The sequence below is a fragment of the Diadema setosum genome, chromosome 7 (assembly GCF_964275005.1).
Source record: "Diadema setosum chromosome 7, eeDiaSeto1, whole genome shotgun sequence".
Lineage (NCBI taxonomy): Eukaryota > Metazoa > Echinodermata > Echinoidea > Diadematoida > Diadematidae > Diadema > Diadema setosum.
Genome location: NC_092691.1, coordinates 30,156,651 through 30,171,698, shown reverse-complemented (window position 1 = coordinate 30,171,698; position 15,048 = coordinate 30,156,651). Strand labels below are relative to the sequence as shown.

The 15,048-nt window shown below is 39.2% G+C and overlaps 1 protein-coding gene across 1 annotated transcript; it reads right to left on the bottom strand.

Moving 5' to 3' along the window:
* Positions 1–4,659: 4,659 nt before the first annotated feature.
* On the bottom strand, positions 4,660–14,517 carry LOC140230632 (gamma-butyrobetaine dioxygenase-like). Its single transcript, XM_072310771.1, has 6 exons — positions 13,935–14,517; positions 11,320–11,630; positions 8,463–8,568; positions 6,892–7,094; positions 6,172–6,338; positions 4,660–4,965 (listed from the first exon to the last, which is right to left on the bottom strand). The coding sequence occupies exons 1-6, from the start codon at positions 14,268–14,270 to the stop codon at positions 4,814–4,816; spliced, it is 1,275 nt and encodes a 424-aa protein (XP_072166872.1). The 5' UTR covers positions 14,271–14,517; the 3' UTR covers positions 4,660–4,813.
* Positions 14,518–15,048: the final 531 nt, after the last annotated feature.

Sequence of the window (15,048 nt, the reverse complement as noted above, 5' to 3'; positions counted from 1 at the left end):
TTACCTTGTGAACAATGTGCAGAAAACAAACAATATACATGGTGATAACACAGTAATTACATGTAATGATAACTGGTCAAAATCGAAATCGAAATGGGGTTGATCAAAGAGAAGTATGACGGGACCTACATGAAAGCTAGCTTGTTTGGCTGTAAGCCACGAGTAATCAGTGTTTGTGAAAAAGAAACGGAGAACGGATAGAAGATAAGACCAGAATGATGATGTAAGGTTGCCAAATTTTATGTAGTAAAAAAGAAGAAGAAAAAGAAGAAGAAGAAAAACAAACAAACTATACATTAATATGAACTTACTGTGACCGAGCCATCATTATTATACAGCCTACTTTGGTATAATATATACTATAAACTATTGTTGCATTAAAACTTTCACCAGGGTATGATCAGTAAGACACAAAAAGTAACATGTACAGCTATTAAGCCATTTGGTGCCTGCCGCCAAGCTCTGCATAGAAGGTTAGAGAGGGGTAGAGGGAAAGAGGAAGAGAGGGAAACGAAGTAGAATGTGGAATTGCTAATGATGAATTCAGAGAGCCTGATGGCAAGACCCTAAATGGAATCTGCAACGTGTTGACAAAATGTTTGATTGGACAATAACATGCCACAGTATTACATAAGACATTACGACTATTCAGTGTCTGCAAAATATGCACTCAATAAAAACTCTTTTAATTTACGTTTAAAGGAATATAAAGACGAGCAGCTTGTTATTTCGGGAGAGAGGTCATTCCAGTATCTAGGGCCCGTATACTTTATTGTGTTTTTTTTTTTAGCGAAAATTGTTCGAGTACGTGGAAGGTGAAATGCGTCACTTTGGCGGGTAGGATAATTATGAATCAAATAGTTTTTTTCTGAACGTGCGAGTAAAAACATCCGGTAACTCGTTGGCAGAAAATTTGTACATAAATATGCCGACGTTGTAACTGAACAGATCTGATGTTTTCAGTATTTTATTTTTCAAAAATAAATCATTCGTGTGGGACAAATATCCGACATGGTTGATATTTCTGATGGCACGTTTTTGAATACGGAACAGTATATCAAGAAGATTTCTAGTTGCATTCCCCCACACAAGAATACCATAATTAAGGTAAGGAGTAATCAAAGTAGAATAAAGATTAAGCAGAATTTGACTTGGAAAAACACTCTTAAGTTTATTAAGAACACCCGTATTTTTAGAAAGAATATTACTTAAATAACTAACGTGGGATTTCCAAGATAAATCACCATCAATAAAAAGCCCTAAAAATTTTATACTACTGACTTGATTTAATTCAGTTTCATTAAACTTAATATGAAAAGGAAGGGTTTTAAGACTATTGCTAAAGAGCATACAATGAGTTTTAGCAATATTAAGTGACAATTTGTTGGCGTATATCCAAGATTGCACAGATTTAAGTTCTTTATTCACTGTGTTAACAAGAGTATAAGGATCTCTGTGTGTAAAAAACAGATTGGAGTCGTCAGCAAAACATAGATAGGAAAGAATTGACGAGGAACTAGGAAGATCGTTAATGTACAAAATGAACAATAGTGGGCCTAATAAGGATCCCTGTGGAACACCACATGAAATTGACTTTAACTGAGAATCACGGTCATTTATACTCACAAATTGTTTTCTGTTTGATAAATAATCTCGAAACCAGTCCAAAGCCTTCCCACGTATACCATAATGTCGTAGCTTGTAAATCAAAATATCGTGGTCAATTGTGTCGAAGGCCTTCGAAAAATCAAGAAAAACTCCAATAGTGTGGGAGACATCATCTATAGCATGAGCAACTTTATGGATAAAAGTGAGTAAGGCATGGGTCGTACTGTGGTTTTTCCTAAAACCAAACTGGGAGTTACAAAAAACTTCACACTTTTCGAGAAATTTGTGTGTGCGCGTATATACCAACCTTTCAAGAAGTTTTGAAAATGAAGTTAACAAAGATATAGGGCGATAATTTGCCACAGATTCTTTTTGTCCTTTTTTAAAAAAATTGGTACTACTTTAGCTATTTTCATTTTTTGTGGAACTATGCCAGTAGATAACGATAAATTAAAAATGTGTGTTAATGGTTTTCATTTCATTAATTTCATTTCTATTTCATTAATGATGTTTTTAAGGAGAAAATTGGTGATTCCATCACATCCAGAGCTTTTCTTAGTGTTCAAATTTTGCACGATATCTTTGATTTCTTCTTCAATGACAGGTTCAAAAAAAAGAGACTGCTGATTCTGGCCTTTTAGAAAGTAATAAAAATCAGTATTTGAATGCGGAATACTGCTGGCAAGATTAGGTCCTATGCTTACAAAGTATTCATTGAATACTTCTGCCACATCAGCTTCATCTTCAATGTACTTATCATTATTAATAATATGCCTAGGTGGTTCGATGTTATTTTTAGTGTTCAGCGCTTCATTTATCACCTTCCACGTACTCTTGATGTCATTTTTATGCTTGATAAATTGCTTTGAAAAACACATTCGTTTGGCTAAGCGTATGGATGATGTAAGAACGTTGCGATAATGCACACACCGAGACCGACTTCGACTGTTAGGATCACTTCGGTATTTGTAGAAAAGAGCATTTTTACGGTTAATAGACCTCAGGAGAGATTTCGTAATCCATGTTTTTTTTTTTTTGGAACCTTTTTACGGTTTGAACGAGTAAATGGCTTAACGGGTATAATGGAATTGAATGCGGATGATAATATTTGTGAAAAGTGTTCAAAAGCTAAGTTTGCATCGCTTTGGTTATCAACAATTGACCAATTAACGGATAAATTGGTTATTAACAATTGACCAATTAATAAATAAATAGTATTGACACCGGAAGTTTTTTTTTTTTTTTTTTTTTTGAAAGGCAAATGTCATTGGTCTATGACATTTACTCATTATGCTACATATTGTTCAAATATGCAAATCAGTACAATCAGCACGGAAATTTTATTTCTCATGGTGAATTCCTTTTTAAGAGCATAGTAAGCATGACACACGTCATTATTATGGACTGAAGAATGACATGACAATCCGTTCCTGCTTTATAACAAACACAAGTACCACAGGCGTCATTCAGGTTAGCTTTCGGTTTTATTGATATTTGATATCGCAGTCATTCGTCTGGGTTGAAATGAAACATGTGATTCAAAATTCTCTTGAAGCATTTTTTAAGTCGAAGAAAACAAACACCTTTAATTTCATAACGAACATTATACTGATGCCATAATGAATATACACGTACAACAATATGTTGTAAGTCAGTTTGATGAAATAATGACATCTACTGGAAAAGACTGGAGAAGGATCCATTTGGAAGTAAAGCTTGCAGAATGTGGATTGAAAAATAAGCACTATCATAAACTTAAAGAACAACATTACGAATAGCAGGGAGGGAGAAGAAACGGAAAAGAAGACGTGTGACACGCAAAGTCATTTACATGGATTTGATCCTTCTACATCTGTAATGAACAATATACAGTTACATAATGTAACTCAATCAATTAAGACATTTTGAGCATGTTGAACTCTGAAATTGAAAAGTGCAATCTACGAAATGAAGATGTTCACTCCTTCCTGGTCCTTTATGTTGTGTACCTGCGTGGAAAATATGATGCGAGTGATAACCACCAGGTATCGATGCATTTAAATTTTGTCTTAGTATGACACCACGCTCTCTTGTCTGCCTCACTTTTGCTAAAGGATAGTTATCTAGTTACATTCCTCACAAAATTATACTATTATGAATCTTGTTTGCGAGCGAGAACTAGTTGAACTGATATATTTACTTATCAATCTTGCTTCCATTAAATCTCATTTTCAGTTGATTGTGATTATATGTACGCACTAAGGGATACTAACCATGCTGCCAAATACGACAGCTGGCTCGGCAGAAAACAATGCCAATATCACATAATGCTGGCCCAGACTTGTTAAGTTTCAGGGATAAGAAGATTACCCTCTCGTCCATGATATTCCTATAAAGCGTATCATTTCCTCAATGGAGGAAATAATGTGACACGACAGGAGGAAGTTAAATCCTCCCCAATATACCAACAAACCTACGAAAAACAACCAAACAGAATAAAAACACATATACGTAGTGCCAAGACTACAAAGTAACAAACATTAGTTCATCGTAATGTAGCAATATAACTATAGGTATCGGTAATACAAACAATATATTTGAGTTGATTTCGCGATTTCCAAAAATTAATTGTATAGTTCATGGATACCCGTATGTGCAATTAGTTAAAAAGCAAGAATTAAAGCACTGCATCTAGACTCACTGTGTAATTTAGAGAACGTTCCTATCGGCGCAGACGCACGTTTTCCCGCCATCAAACAAGACGAGCTGATGAAGCGTCCACGATCTGATGTGAAACCGTTTTCGGAATTAAACAGTGAGTCCAGATGCAGCGATTGAATTTTTCTTTCTTAATGGAATGTTACCTGGATGAATCAAAACTTACATCAGTTCATATATGTGCAATAAGATGGAAATAATTATTCATCACTTTGCGGGACGCATCGCTGTTCATAATAATCCTTACAAATCCATTCATCTATAAAGCCTCATTCAAACTTGAGTGGTCCTGTAACGGACACACACACAACACACACACACACACACACACACACACACACACACACACACACACACACACACAGTTCTGTCGTTCAGAAGTTTGGCATAGCGAGTCCCATCTTCAGAAGAAGTCTGTTTTATCGCGGGGGCCACCCAAAGACACGAGTCAGTTATATGTATAGCACACTTTTCCCATCACAAAGAAAAAGGTGCCATACCACGCATTTTACTCCACGCTCTGTCCTAGGACTCTGATCTTTGACAAGACGGCATCCCAGTCTAAATAACCTCCCTCCAAGTGGCGGGAAGAGCCGGATTTCATGGTGAACGCCTCCCGACCATGCAATACACGATGGTTGTCCATTATGAGAATGTCACCTGTAGGGGGTTACGAGAGAGTGCAATACGAGAGGAGAGGGAGAGATGGGCACTTAGAATTAGGCAAATACACTATTATAATTCATATATATATATTTATATATATTTTGCGAGGTACTGAGAAACCACTTACTAAAAAATGTTAAAAAACACACGATTCAAAGAGGAATTCAAGGTTTATATGACATGTTTGATAAAAATCGGTTTTTGAACTGCCGAGATATCAAAAAACAAACAAACAAACAAACCATAACAAAATGTGGGTCCCACCTGTTATAAGGATCGTTTTGTTCTGAATATCTCAACAGTTTCAAAGCCAATTTTCATCGAATGAGCTGTTCCTTTTAGAATCATGAGTACTTTCATATTTCATAAGAGATTTCTAATTATCTCCAAAATAATCATCAAAACAAGCTGAAAATGTCAAACCCCTTCTCCATCAAAACTGTACCTTCCCTCAGGAGAGAGGGAGAGAGGAAAGCAAGGTGGGAGAAAGAGAAACTATCAGCACAGAAAAATGAAGTTTAAAAGCGTTTCAATTCATATTAACCTAGCTTCTGCTGTTATCCACCCACCCATTACTTTTGGTATATACCAGCAGGTACAGTGTATTGTGAACGCCAGTAAGCCTACCTATACAGTATTTAGTAAATATCCAGTTTACTTATATCTTTACTGCATTAATCATTCTAACTATTATCATCACTACACTGTAATTTCCATTTCAACAAAATCTCTATCACGGCAATGCACGGCGAACAAAATGTCATCAACACCATCTTTGGACAGTGAGGAGTATGGAAAGATCTCTTCATGCTGTATCATAAGTTTCCATTGAATATCCATTTATGAGAAGCACAGGGACCAGTCTGATGTTCCTGGGCCCTATTTCACTTCAAACATGGAAACTGCATGGAGCCAAACAACGAATCCAAAGCCGGGACAGATTCAGATATAAGATCTAGTTGGGAAGGATTTATAGACATTCACGATGTATTCTAGAGCAGGGCAAGGTGGGCGCAAGATAATGTTCCGAACTGGCTTATGGCGAAACGATTACGAGTATCTCAGGACTGATTGATCCCAAAATTGTTCGTAAGATCAATTGCATTGAATTTAGGATTTATTTCAGAACTAAAATGAAACAGTCCCGATGAGACCGATGTGTGTGTAAATGAAAAATGTGTGTGGCACACATACACTCACCATCTCTCATCCTGTACCGGAAGACATTGACGGGGTCATACAAAAGGTCCGTAAAGGCAGCCAGAGCCTCGTACGTCGCGATGACGTTGTCCACGCCCATGCGGAACATCGCACTTCGCCCGTGGTCGCTGAACATGATCTTGTCGACATCGCCCTTGCCGTTTAGTCTTTGTCCAAACCGTGAAAAGAGATTGTTACAGATTATCGGAAGGAAGGTTCATCTTTTTTTATCATCTTTTTCAACTGTGACAACAACATAATCATAACTGCAAGTGTCATTAAATCAGTTAACAACTGGCATCTTTTTCGTACTTTTTTTTAACGTTTTACTAGTGACAATGCTTTAGTCTTATTTCCGACAAAGACACATAAAGATATTGGTAAAAATAAATTTCTCAAGTCCTTCCAGAGTGTCAAAGGTCTTTATTAATCAATGGACACAAGAAAACCAATATTAACACTGAAATCTACTTGTTGATTGTTAATCATTTAACCTCCCTATTTTGTCTCCTTTTAGGTTCATTGCCAAAACTTTGGTCCTCAAAACATACGATAACCTTTTACCACCTTGTCATAACATAGAAATCAATAGCAATGATATCGTATATGGTAACCAGCGAAGTAAGCATGCATTGTTTGGAGGAATGGCAATGTTCACGAAATTGTCCTTTAAAAAGTCAACAAGAACAGCAGGAGCAACAACAACAACTTTGGCTGTACCTTATGGTTCGAACTCGTGAATGTTGGTAATAGTCGCCCACAGCGTCGTGCCCGACATCGTGGTACTCGAGCACTTCTGTGGTGAGGATGTCGAAGAGTTTTGGAGCGCGCTGCCGGAGGTCGTTGGCTATCTTGAAGCCATCGACGAGCGTGTTCTCGCCTCCTTCGCCGTCCGCCTGGGTAATGCAATGCAGCATCTGGATCTGCAGAGACAAGACATTGCTTATCAATGATCTCTTAATTAAAACTTGCACGAAAGCCTCGACACAAACTCGTAATACGTAGACAATGTAGAGCTAGAATTGATTTTTCTTTACAACACAGTACAATCGACACAAATGCAGAGCTTCGTATAGTTTCAAGACATTCATGCCACAATTACATTTTTCAAAACACCTTTTCTACGCCTTAAACGATGGGAGCATTAAAAGCACCCATCATCAAGACAACTAAGTGTCGGAATCGATCCCTTCCAATCGACAACCATTCTTACGTTGATATGGCTAAAACACATAGTTCTCGTAAGGGTTTATGAACCCGTCTTGCACCATTTTATATTTGCTTCCAATCGTATCTACCAAGAAACTAATTGGATGACGCGATTTGCCAAGATGATGACGTGCTTTTTATTTGGAGCTTTTTGTTTGTTGGTTGGTTGTCTTTGTAAGATTATAAGTGGAGAATATTCTCGATCGTAGAACATGACTTTTTTTTTTTCCAGAAGGATATGGGCTTACTCGGCCTCAGGGAACCATTCTGGTTAACATTTCGCATTTTCGTCGTTACCCACTGAAAATTATTATTACCATGATTACAATAAATTGTATACCGTGATCACATTATGGCATTAGTAAATAGAATGAAATCAGCAAAAAAAAAAAAAAAAAAAAGGATAATCATTTCTCATCATAATCGGACAACAAATAAAGTATGAAACATTCAATTTCCACATGTTAGAAAAGAAAGAAAACAAAAACACCTACTATCAAGAGCAACGAAATTGGGAAATTGGAGGGAATGACATCATCCTAGTGCGGGAACCTGTACATAGTTCCCTACTAGGTCTAAATGTCCTAAAACAAATGCCCTGTCAGCAAAATTACTCAAAATGTTGTGAAAGGATTTGAATTTGTGGTATCGTTACACATTTATCAACGCTAACGACTCCTCGATCCTTTCTCCACTGGGCCCCAGACTCCTCCATTACCAGTTGAAAAAAAAAAGTTTCAAAAGTACGAATGATTAAAAACTGATTAAAAAATTATTTGAGGCTCAATATTAGTCGAGACTATTGTGTCCACACACATAAAAAAAAAAAAAAAAAAAAAAAAAAAATCCGGTTTTGGGGTTGCGATTCAAAGCGCGACCCCCAAGGCCCAAGACTCCTCCATTACCAGTGTCCAAAGAAAAAAAAAACCCAAAAGTATGAACGATTAAAATCTGATTAAAAAAAAAATGATTTGAGGCTCACTAATAGTTGCGACAATTGTATCCACACACATTAACCCCCCCCCCCAAAAAAAAAAAGCTCAACAGTTGGTTGTTGTGTGAATCCACCTGCTGACACTCACATCGGGTGGGTCGTTGTAATACGTCAGGTCGGTATGAGTGCTCAGGGAGCCAGATGTGTAGGCTGCGTTACTCGGATCCATCTTTGCCTCCACCTGGAATGTCTCTCTGTGAATGCACATATTGAGAAAGGGAACACCTTTCAAACACAATGCAAATGGAAGAATAAATTCGGACCCATGGTACTTTTCCTCCCCTGTTCGGTTTATTTGGAATCTGCGATTAACATACCCTCCTCCTTTTCGATACATGGCTTTGTGCGTTTCGGTTCATTCGTACTCAAAAGGGGAGGTCCAGACGATTTTCATAGTTTCACGTCATGTCAGAAATATAAACTGCCCCCCCCCCCCCCACACACACACACATTTTTAAAGACGTGGCGCCGGCCATGGTACATACAAATAAGCTCCATTTTTAGACTGGTGAAATTGTGGTCCTTGAGCAGAGAAAGCAGTTCTCTGAAAAACCCCAAACAAATTGCACTGAACAAGGATGATGTCATAGTAGACTCACATAATTATTTCAGAAAAGTAGCGATGAAAATGCCGCTTGCTTGGTAATATCAAGCTCACCTGTGTAGAACTTATGCGCGCTTTCTTCTCTTGTTCTGCTTTCTTGAGCCCCCACTCAAGCATTCATTTATCATGAAGCTGTTATGTCATCCTTGTTCAGTGTGATTTGTTATAAATTTCGAAAACATTCTCATTCCTCATCCCTATCACTTTAAATTCTGAAACATTAGTTACGTTCAGACGGTGATCCTTAAAGTCCCTATCACACTTTCCCGGATAGGCCAACCGTACAAGAAACGGGCAATATTTGCTCATCCTTTGTTCAAATCGTCAATCGGTGGACAGAGAGTAAAGTAAGGGGAGCGTAGATGCACGGACTGCGGCCCGAACAAAACAAACAACGCACCTGGGGCAGTTGTGAACAGAATAGTAGAACGTGCGCAAAAGCATTAAAAAACGAATATGAACACCATGCCCACAAGACAAAACGCACGAAGAACATAATAAGGGTGACGCATGAGACGCACAGCGAAAGTCATAGAACCGTGCGTACGCGTTTGATGTGCTGTAGGGCAACATAGCCGTTCCATCCGTTTGAGTCCATCTCTTGCAGCAATTAACGGTCTCTATACAGGAGGCCTACACTGCGGATGGAAACGTGTGGAAAACGACGAAGTACAGTACAGAAACAGGAGAAAAGGAAAACTGTCGGACAAGCATGACAAGGGGTGAGATCGGGCTATTCAAGTTTGGCGAGAAAAAAACAACAACAAAAACAACAACAAACAAACAAACTTTGTGCAGGCACAGAGTTTTCTGGCCGCTCTGACAGAAATTACCAGAAGATACACGTCCATCCAAAGAATAAAAAGTACATAAAACGCATTTGACAGATATCAGTTAACGGATGCCAAAAATCGACATTCGTTTCTCATGCATTTGTCTTATCCGTCAAAGTGTGACAGGGGCATTAACTTCGATGGTAAGCTCTATGGGGCGCAAAGTGTCGTACGGTCGATTTCGAAATGACTGATTTTGAAATAATATCAACCGTGCTACACATGGCGCCCCATAGAGCTTCTCCTTGAAGTTAGCTTATCCTCGAAGATAAGGATCACCGTCTGGACGTAACTCCTGTACCCAGTATACGCAATATTTATAGTTGATCAAAGGTAAAAGTCTGAAAATCATCCCGAGTTCTCCTTGAAGTTACTGATTTTGTGTGTGTGTTTTGTTTCTCCAGTGCACAGAGAGGGAGTTACAAGGTGACCGGTCGCTATCCCGGTCAAGCAAACTGCTTATCAATGACGGTCTCCTCCACCTATGACTACAAATAGGTCTATAATAGAAATGTTATTGTAAACAGGGGGTGTTTCATAAAGTTGGTCGTAAAGTTACGAACAAATTACGAGCGACTGGTGATCAGTGTGGTGTGCTATACTTACCAGAATTTCGATAATTCAGCACAAGAACTGATCACCAGTCGCTCGAAGTCGTTCGTAACTTTACGAACAGCTTTATGAAACAGGGCCCAGGGGTGTTTCATAAAGCTGTTCGTAAAGTGATGAACAACTTACGAGCGATTGGTGATCAGTTCTTGTGCTGAATTATGGAAATTCTGATAAGTATAGCACATCAGAACTGATCACCAGTCGCTCGTAAGTTGTTCGTAATAGCTTTATGAAACAGGGCCCAGGTATGATTATATTTATTCATCGAAGTAGACACTCAAAAAGTACTATGACGAGAACGTTGCTTTTGATTGGTGAAAAAGACTTCATTTGAACACGTGGAGAAATGAAACAAACTGACGAGTGTTTTTTCAAGATTTCAAGATTTTATTAAGAATTAAAATATTTTGAAGTTTCTTGTGTTTCACGGAGCAATGACATTGGTTGCATCTATATCATAAATGTACAATATATTTTGGAGGGAGGATGTTTCAAGCGTACGACATTCCTCTTCCATCGTTTTGGTGATGATTTTGTTTGTTATAACACTTTCACCCTTATATTATACTCGTCATTATCTCTCAATTATGATGTGAAGCAAGCGTTTTCCCTGTCTGAGTCTCGTCTCAACATAAGGATTGCAACGGAGAATAGCTGTGCGCAAGTCAGTGGGAGACTGACTTATCAAATTTTCATATTCATGTGGTTGCGACACAATTTCACTTTAACGCGAATATAATTACATCAAACCTGAACGGGCGTTTTTCGTGTAAAAAATCTCGATGAATTAACCTCTACCACTCCGGTGCTTGCTAGTTTTTACGCAGGTTCACTTTGGAGCCGAATGACACTTTTCAGAGAATAATTGACCTGCTGAATACATTTTATGGGCTTACCCATAGTTGCAAGGGGTCAAGTAGCCACATCTCTCCGCTAAACGATGGAGCTGCCCGACTCGCTGAGGTGCGTTTTCGATGACGGCGATTCCGAGTCCTTTCACTTCACGCAGGAGTGTAAAGAGGGCCCGGTCGTCGCTCAGGAGGTCGTTGAAGTCGAAAAATCGAATTCGGTCCCGGCACGTGGCCGCGTCCCACAACTGAGGTGGCAGGTCGGCAACGGGGTCGGGGTCCGACTCGGAGAAAACATTGCAGCGAAGCCAGGTAGCTGGGTAGTGGCTTACATGGCCATCCTTCCACTGTATCGTCATCTGGAAATCAGTGTTAACAAAGGCGGGCTCGTTTAAGTCTATGGGATTTCTTCGTAATGAAAATATATAATGTCCTCAACTTATTACTGACATGTTACAAGTTCATACGACTCTCCCTAACCTATGCAGGAGCCAAGTCAGGGCTCTTTCATTATGCTAGAAAGATAATGTGGAATTTTCGTTTATGAATCGAAATGATTTGATTTGATTTGATTTAATTTGATTTAATTCAATTTAATTTAATTTAATTTAATTTAATTTGATTTGATTTGTTGTTTTTACTTGGTCGCTATAAGGTTGCAATGAGTGTTTGTAGGTAAGCAATGTATCAAATGTATCAAATTTATGAATCTGTTTAATATTGCTCGGCAGATTATTCCAATCCTTCGCTGTTCTATTGAAGAAGGACTTGGCGAGAGCAATTGAAGAGCCGTGTGAAATAGAATAATTATCAGGGTGATAGCTTCGGGTTGCCATACCTCTCGGTGCTTGGGTAGGGCTGATATAATCTTCTAGCTTTAAATCAATTTTGCCGTGCTTTATTTCATGAAATTTTGATAGCCTTATAAGAGCTTACATTGTTCTGGAAGTGGATGAAGTTTAAGATCCTTTATCATTCCGGAGGTGGAAGACTGCCATTAATAGTCATTGGAGATGAGTCTGGCTGCTATATTTTGTACTTCTTGAATCTTCTTGATGTTACGTTGAGTGAAAGGGTCCCACACTGTACAGCAATACTCCAAGTGGGGACGCACTAGGCTCTTGTATGCTTGAAGTTGAACATTTCTCGGTGCATTATGTAGATTACGACGGAGGAAGCCAATCATACTGCTTGCTCTGGCTTACTATGCTCTTGTAGAGTACGTGTATTCATTACGCAGATAACATTGCTTGAGCTAAGATATCCCAATCTACTGTACACTTCTAGTACATTTTCCACCAAGTGATGATAATCATAAGGGATCTGACGTGTTTTTATATGAGACCTGCCTAGCTATGTAGTGAGTTTGTGCATTGGCCAAGGCGATCATAGTTATCTCATGAGCACACGCGTACAGATCAGATTCAGCGTGGTTAGGCATTTCCAAAGCGACATAACGCAAAAGTTCGCCCGACGTTAACGATTTACATGTATGACATTCATCAAGTATGTTTTAGAAATGATGAACATTGTATCAACTAGATGACCAAGAAATAGTGTCAACCAACACTTGGGAAAGCATAAAATTCATCATTTCGCAGTGAATGTTGATTTGACCACTCTTTTCCTATTGATATTGAATGCCAAATACCACCTTTTCTTTCACGTGGATATGTCCTGAAAAGCACCATTTAAGAGGATGTATAAAACAAAAAATTATGGATTTATTGTGATACATGTTTCAGCTGGCGTAATATTGACTATGATCATGAAAGGTCAAGGAAATTGTATTTGGGGGCACGAAGTACTGCGTTAAAAAAAATGCATAAAAGATGGAAAGATGTTGCCCTTACCATGGATCATGTGAGCAGAGAACGGATCGCGAGCCATGCAACACAATTAATTATTCCCTGTGAGTTCGTAGTCAAGTTCAATCTGAAGGATATCTTAGCTTAGAATCAGAAGTGATAAACTCGTCGACGATCTCAACAGTTAAAATGTGATGGTCAGATACTCCTGTCTTGAAATAAGATAATGGTCACGTCAATCTCGCGTATATGTATTTAATATAACCATGTAGAGGTCCGTTACACTCTTTCGAAGGTTGTAAATTTTTATTCCACTGAAACATATTAGGTAATATAGAGTATCGTTCAAGTATGTGAATTAGGTAGTTTATAATAAGGGTAGTGCATAGAGTGATATATGCAAAATATAAGGCGGGAAACATGACGAGTAACCTCTTATTTGTACTTGTAAACATAATATATTGTATAATCTTTCGTAGTGACAATAAACCAAGTTTGGTGATAAATTTGACAAAGCATTTTCAAGAAGATATAAGAGGAAGATGTGAAAATTGCCGTGATACCCCCCGCCACCCTACCGGGGCACCCCTGGATCAGACATTGCACACGTGAAACTGGTTCTCATCCTCACTAATTAGATGATTACATGAGAAACGGCATTAAAAACGTATACTACCCTGTACCTGCTTATACAATATAATTTTAGCCCTATCATTTCTTGATTAAAAGAAGATTTTGTGTTCAAGATTCCGTGCTTTGAGGGCTCTGCATGGGTCCCCTGGAGTGCCCCCATAGTAAAGTAGCAGAGTATTATTGTAGCGTGACTTCTACATGCATGTTGACGACACAACTTACTGATTTGCCATCTTCACTTCGGATCACCGTCTCTACTTCACACCTTGCTAGGAGCCCCTGCAGAGAAACCATTCGAGACTTGGAATTCTTGTTGAAGCATTCGTTACATCGACAGTTATCTCTCAGCCAGACGTAGGGAAAATATGTTTTCGAGGTACCGACCCCTTCGTCACCATTGCTCTGTCTATCCCATGACCATGTTACTTCGACTCGGTCACCGATATCAGACGATTCGACGTTGGCAAGACCGAATTCGGAATATTCCTCCCATCGTGGATACACTGGCTTTTCGGAGGCGAAAGTGGTGTCCAGGACGGACTTCTCCTCATCGCTCATGTAGGGGACGTCGGATGACCTAGGGGAACTCTGCTGAGAAGCTGAAGCGAGCGAAGCTGATATGAATTTGCCATGTCCAATAAAGTTTGGAACATCTGGGACCCTCGTTCGGCATTTCTGCGGCTGACTACTGCGGCTCGAAGAGGACGAAGCCCAAGAAGACGACAGGTAACGACTGTTCAATGCAGACGACAAGCGAAAGCACGTAAAATCACGTAGGCCTACATGTATGTTACATACTGATGTGGTTAATCCGCGAGGGACCCACAATGCGGCCATATTGCTCTGAAAGATGTGTGGCAAGTGTGGTAGGTATAGTAGATTCATACATGTACAGGGCGAGTTCATTTAGCTGCAAGTAGCTCCGTAGTCCCGATACGGACTCTCTTCTTTTTTCTCACTCTCTCATACGCCCTCATTGGCGGTAGCGCGAAGTCTTCTCGATCGCGACAGTCCACCACAAGTCCACCACTGGTCAGTGCAGTCCACGCATCGCGCGAGTCCACAAATTGCTGTCTTCGGGGTCTATACTACACGCCCTCAACGACGGTACTTCTGTGTGCGACCATGCTAGTACACACCATACACGAAGGCAGTCCAGGCAGTTGAAAGTTTAGTTGAAAGTTTATTTACTCACAACCCAAATTCTGGGTATCGGAGTCCAATGAAAAACATATAGCACATTATAATATCAATAAATAATAATTGCAAATAACTCAAGTGGACTAGTAGCTCCATGGTGTATACCAAGCCACCACGCACGGGCGTCTGCATGCTG

Coding starts and splice junctions, on each gene's coding strand:
- LOC140230632 (XM_072310771.1), bottom strand. CDS start 14,270: ATGAGCGATGAGGAGAAGTCCGTCCTGGACACCACTTTCGCCTCCGAA. Junction 11,631..13,934: donor GAAGTGAAGATGGCAAATCA/GTAAGTTGTGTC, acceptor ACTGATTTCCAG/ATGACGATACAGTGGAAGGA. Junction 6,339..6,891: donor TCACGAGTTCGAACCATAAG/GTACAGCCAAAG, acceptor GTTTGGACAAAG/ACTAAACGGCAAGGGCGATG.